The 6,403-nt window shown below is 36.5% G+C and overlaps 1 protein-coding gene across 1 annotated transcript; it reads right to left on the bottom strand.

Moving 5' to 3' along the window:
- Positions 1–1,117: 1,117 nt before the first annotated feature.
- Positions 1,118–5,979, bottom strand: DUSP19 (dual specificity phosphatase 19). The gene is made up of 4 exons (XM_034429019.3): positions 5,382–5,979; positions 4,707–4,753; positions 3,550–3,702; positions 1,118–1,535 (listed from the first exon to the last, which is right to left on the bottom strand). The coding sequence occupies exons 1-4, from the start codon at positions 5,605–5,607 to the stop codon at positions 1,344–1,346; spliced, it is 618 nt and encodes a 205-aa protein (XP_034284910.2). The 5' UTR covers positions 5,608–5,979; the 3' UTR covers positions 1,118–1,343.
- Between the last annotated feature and the right edge of the window lie 424 nt (positions 5,980–6,403).

Genomic DNA, 6,403 nt, shown 5'->3' with positions numbered 1-6,403 from the left:
AGGATCTGATGGTAAAAAAGAATAACTATAGTAATTTATGTGAACAGTGCTATTATGTGAACCAATACTGATGTCAGAGGTCATGACATCTCATTAATGATGCATACTATATAATTGTTAGTTGCATTATGACATCAATGATAGATTATTTGTGACATTACAGTGATGATCTTTCAGGCATTCATGTAATCTGAATAGATGGCAGTTGGAGTCTGCATGAATTTTGAAAGATCCATTTTATAGTGTGATTTAATACTGGGATTCATATATTCTAAGTACAGGAAGGGTCAGGCAAGTGAAAGTCTTAATACCGTTTCAACATGACCAAGGCATTATCCCTAAATTTTAACATTATGGAACTGGTTGTAACCATTCTGTAATGAGTATGTATTTTTAATGATAACTTAATAAAGATGTTGAGATTTGTCTCATGTTCAGCCATTACTGATGCAGCTTAGGATTTCTGATAAAAGGGCCCTTTATTACACAATTGAAAGATGTTACCAAGATGCAAATGTAAAATATCTAGAGTGACCATGTTCACTGACAACATGATTGCTAAGATTTAAATTCAAAACAAATGTTGAGAGTAGGCAATAGAATTAATTTTTAATTTTACTTTTCTCTTTAAGATCATTCTTTGCAGAACATCCTTCAATGTCTAATATAAACTTCATATTTTTTTCAAACTCATTTTGTTTTGACATCTAGATATTAGACATATTTATTTTCTTGTTATTGTATAAGTTGCCATGGATGTTAAAGCCAGAAGGCCAAATGCTTCCCTGAAATATTTAAAATATGGAACATTGGGCACCATTTATAAATGAAGGAAAATGGATTTCAGGGAAGGAAAAAATCCTTCTCCCACGAGTGGGGAGGGAATGGGGATTTTATTTATTTATTTATTTATTTAGCTAGCGCTAGCTAGCTAGTTTATATGCCGCCCTTTCTCCGGAAAGGACTCAGGATGGCTTACAGCAATAAAACAGATAAAATCAATATTAAATGTTAAAACCATTAAAACTCCCCTTGCAGTATCCTTCCCCTGCCATGCACACCAAGCCACACCACGCCCACAGAATCGGTAGTAAAAAAATTTGGATTTCACCATTGCTCCAGAGTAATCGTTACATTTATTAAGATTAAAATAAAAAAGGCAAAATGCATCTGTGATGGATTCAATATTACTTGTAAGAACGAGGATGAGTTTTTGATGATAGATATAGAGCTGTAATGCTGTGCAACTTTTATTAACACCAATTTTTTTAAAAGTCCATTTCTCTTATTAAAACACAACCATAAAATTCATTCTTCATCGTTCCCCTATTGAGTTTCCATTTTTAATGATTGAATTGACAGTATTTCTGGAGCTGCTCCATGAAGCCAGAATTTGGACAAATAGCAGGTCTTGCATTTTTCACCACAGAAAAAGCCATGGCAAAATTGAGTCCTTCTGAGTACATTAAAAATCCTATGATAATTGCTGCTGCCCGGGAAACTCCTGCATTACAGTGAACAAGCACAACACCATTCTTTGAAAAAAAAAGGAAAGACACATTTAAGCTTTCATTTTCCATCAAAATGGAGACACCAATATTTTCTTTTACTACCAAGGCATTTTAAGCAAGCTCTCTACAAAGTCTTCAGAGGTATAACTTAGTATATGCATACTCTCTTTCATACATACATTTATTTTTACCAGAATCCCTGTGGATTGCGTAGATTTTGCTAGATTCAATCTTCCCATCTCAGTATTTAGTCAATGCTCTCCCTTTCTGAAGACGGCCAATAGGCAAATTAGAATCAATGCTTCTCTTTTCAGATCGATGACCAGGATCTTCTACTATTTATTTTTCTCTCCCTTCGCAGCAAACATTTCATGGTTTTCAGCACACCAGCAGAAATATGAGATTTACGGTAGCTGGAGACTGATGGTATGGCTGTGTTATGACAGACAAGTCATCTGTTTATGCCAGCAAGCACATTTAACGGTCTGCTGTATATATTTGTAATGATGGTCTGATCTGCCATGGAGGGCTTAACCAGTTACCGGAGATCCATTTTATTAGGATGGCATGTTTCAATAATCAGAAAATTTAAATGTACACATGCTGAATGTAACAAAAACAATATGCTATTTGAAATCAGAATGGGTAATTCTGGTTGTTGTTTTTTTCTAGTGTAGATTAGAAGTAATTGGGGATTTAAGAATTTAAATATGGGGGTCAAATAGGATTAGGATTAGGATTACCTTTAAAATAGAGAAGTTAAAACTCTAAGAATTAAAGTTATCATTAAAATTACATAATGCAGGTTTTGTGATCCTACCCCTCAAATTCATATAGCTACTGTATGTGCAGCAACAACAACACTACAAAAAGATAATTTGGTAGTCGTAAACTTCTATAATTGTGAATTTTTTATCTCAAAAGCCTATGTCATGAATGGGAATATAGAAAATGTATTCTGTTGCAGGTTTGTTTGCTTTAATGAAGCAATTTGTGATCTCATACTTTATTTATTTGTCCTGCTTTGCCTGGCAGGGTGCCTTCAATAAAATATTGAATGTTTTTGTCTGTGCAATAAAGAAATTTTGTATTATGAAGTACCAGAAATATCAGGAAAAAAAGAAAGACTGTAAAAGCAATCTTGAGTATACAAAGCTAACTGAAAAATTAAAACTTCTGAGGCAGAACAGTAACACCAGGATCTTAGAATGGCCAATCTAATTTAGAAATGAAGTGGAAACAGTAACTAGAAACCTTCAGGAGAGCATGAAATGAAGACACGTTTCAGGTAACCTGTTAATAATATACCACATTCTTCTTTCTAAAATAAGACAAAGGGTAATGGAGCAAAGTTATCTTCCTTTCTTTCAAACTGTATAAATAATGAACATGATGAAACTCAGAAGCACCTGGAACAGGTTTGAAAATGTCAAGATACTAACAGGTTGTAGCATCAAGTGAAGTTATATGAAATAGATCAGACATCAGATTACTTATACGCGCATTTAGGTATAGAAGCACTATCTTTATAAAATGATTTTTCTCATTTATTTTTGACAGGTTATACTGTAGACAAAATCCTAGTCATATGTATGAAATCTAAATATTTCCTATTCAGTTCAGTGCCACAGTTCAGTACAGAGTTAGAAACATTTCAAGGGTCCTCATTCAGTGTTGATTTCCAGTACACAATCACACTCCACACCTTTGGGATCTGCAAGGCTTAACATACATTATTAAGCTTTACATTGAAATGATTATCTTGACTGGAGACTATTTTTAAAGAAGATCATCTCCCTGCCAGGGAGATACACACATATGTATGTGGCTACAGATAGCACATTAATTTATTTACATTGAAGTTTAAACTTTCGTTCAAATAAGGATGGGAATAAATAGGCAGTTCCAACCTTAAGATACTTTAACTGATTTTAGTATGGACGTGTCTTAAAAGACTCCTAACTAATCAATGCAAAAAGTGGATTAATTTAATACACACACATACTGCCAAGCATCACTCCTTGCAACAACTATTTACCTTTAACTTGATTTGCTCAATAAATTCAAAACATTCAGGAAAATAGGAGGTGATGTCAGTCTCAGGCAGGTCAAGAATAGGGATAGTTTTATATATCAAGTCATTGGGGAAGGCATTCTCAACTCCATAAGCTACATTTAGAATATGGGTAACCTAAAACAGAAAAGGCATACAATCAAGATAGCAACTTCAAAGGAATTCCATTCATCAGTCACAAGATCAGAGTGGCACCTTCATTCAGATCTGTTAAATTCTTACTCTCTTAGTTGGACAAATACATTTTTTTCTACTTCATTTCATTCATTAGTTCATGATCATTTCTCCTCTTACATTCCAAGTCACAAACTTTGCATACTATGATGATTACCAGTGGGGGGTCACCATTCATCATGAATTTGGTCGATTGAGGCTTTTATATAACATATTTTAGCAACATAAATAAGATGTAGATAGCATTACCAACAGTAAGAAAATAAATTGGTTTAGTTTGGCATAATATGGCCTGTGTTCCGCAAGCACAGCCAATGGCCAGTTTTATCTTAAGCATGCTCATGTTACTCTGAGGAAGTTGGGGTCTCTAATCCAGGGGTCCCCAACCTCTGGTCTGTGGACCAGCACCAGTTCACGACAGGCAAGAAACCGGTCCGCGCAAACAAGCAAAATCCCATCCACAGGATGCAGGCAGCACATGAAACCATGCCCCCTCCAGTCCACAGAAAAATATCTCTTCGCAGAACCGGTCCTTGGTGCCCAAAAGGTGGGGAGGGGGGCTGCTCTAATCTACAGACTATCTTGAAAGCCAACATGCTATTGTCTCCAACCCATCAGTTAGAAGGAATGATATTGTCACATTCAGAATACACTTGCTTTTATAATCTTCATGTTCTGAATGGCAAACACGCAATTATCTTCTGTCATGAAATCAGCTGCAAGGTTGTGATTAAGTATATTTCAATACAAAACCAGTAAACCAGAGTTTCTCAAACTATGTTCCATAAAACTCTAGGTTCTGCAAGAACGTGTTGGGGCTTTGTGAGAGGCTAAGGGCAAAAAAGGCCCAAAGATTTACCCAAATGTAGTCAATTTTCTATTACCAGAGTTGTACTAGTGTTAACCATCAGCTGCAACTGCTTTTTTTAAAAAAATCCATACATTACCTTATATTTTTTCATTATTTCCAGGTCATGAGCAGCATCCTGGGAACCTGTGAAAGACAGATGTTATCCCACCAAGTTTGGGAAATAATTACATGCAGACAACAAGACCGAATACTGTATATTCTGATGAAATTAAGTAAATTATTATTACACACAAGCATGCATGTGTACTACATATATGTACAGTCTACATATATACAAGACATGGGTGCAGCCAAGAAGGGGAAAAAACCCTTTTTTAGAATGGATCCAGTTTGAATTAGCTATGCCAATTATTACCAATTGAAGATCTACAGATTTCATTTCTGGAGTTAATCTTATGTATTGAAAGTAGTACATTAATAGAATCACTGCATTATTATTACTATTATTGTATTATACACTATTACCATTATGATCCCAAAGCAGTAGCTACTCATTTATAACCAACTCTGGGTGGCTCCCAGTCAAAAGCAAGAACCTAAAAATCTTAATAAAGCTATGAAACTAAGCACATTAAAAACAACAAAAACCTGGTGCCAAGTCATATAGTCTCTTATCCCAGTATATACACAAACACATACATACATCCACCATGCACAGCCACAGCGCACAACCATGCATACACACCCACAGTTTTCCAGTGCACACAGATATGCTTAACTATTAATACTGCTTTAGCTAAAAACTACATACCCAGCAAGAGCCATGGTTTAATCACCCCAATTTGAAGATCCAGGCTCAGGTCCTGCACATAACCACAGGCATCCCCCTCCTTACAATCAGCCACTTCCACCACTTGCATCTGGGCATCCCTCCAGGTCTCGATTAGTCTCTTTCCAGATAAAGTTGTGACTCTGGTGCATTGCTTTTTCAAATTAGTCCTGGAAAAGGATTTGATTTCTTGGGTGAGTGAGTGCATTACATGAGAAAAGGAGCCCTCAAGTGGGCAGCAGCAAAGCCAAGGAGAAGCTTCTTTGCATTTGATTTCTTCTTTTTTGCGAGTAGATCCGCTCCCAGTCTTTCAGCTTTGCCTAAACAAACACACATCCCTCCTCGGCGAGTCTTCAAGCACAATTGGCAAGCAGCATTGAAGCTTTGCCTGTTATGCTTCCTTTTTCTCAGACAACAGTGTAAAAGAGTTTTGGATTGGCTATAGAGAAGCCTTTCTGGATTGGTTGAGAGAGCCCTTTTTCTGTTAAGTAGCACGAAATCTCCAGGGTTGCTGAAACAGCTTACAGATGCACGCATGCTCTGCTCCACTCTCACTTTCATATTGTTTTTGTATGTAATATCTGTTTGTCTTAAAGTGCTATGAGGCAAAAGAAATGATCAGAAAACAAAGAGATGCAAGAGAAGAAAAAAGAAAAGAAAATATAGCTAAATCTGACGTGCCCCACATCTCACCATACTTTTTTATCCTTTATCCAACTACAGCCATACTTCCAGAGGTGTTCTCTAAATTTGGCACCAGCCAGTGCCGATGGCAAGAGCTCCTCTTTGTCCTCTGGTTTGGCCAGCCAACTGGACTTTCTTCCTTGATGTCACCGAATGAGGAACCAGACCATGCCTGCGCCCAAACTGCAACACCAACAGATACAATGATTGTAGAGTGGAAAATGTCCTGCTATACATACCTCTAAGACCCACATTCCTACTGCATTCACTTAAGTTTAGATTTGTCTTGACCCAGCATTCAGTTGTATATAACACATTCC

Source organism: Pantherophis guttatus, chromosome 1 (genome assembly GCF_059756535.1).
Source record: "Pantherophis guttatus breed Tessera chromosome 1, ASM5975653v1, whole genome shotgun sequence".
Classification (NCBI taxonomy): Eukaryota; Metazoa; Chordata; class Lepidosauria; order Squamata; family Colubridae; genus Pantherophis; species Pantherophis guttatus.
Note: the sequence above shows the minus strand (reverse complement) of the source record. Positions and strands in the feature narration are given on the sequence as shown.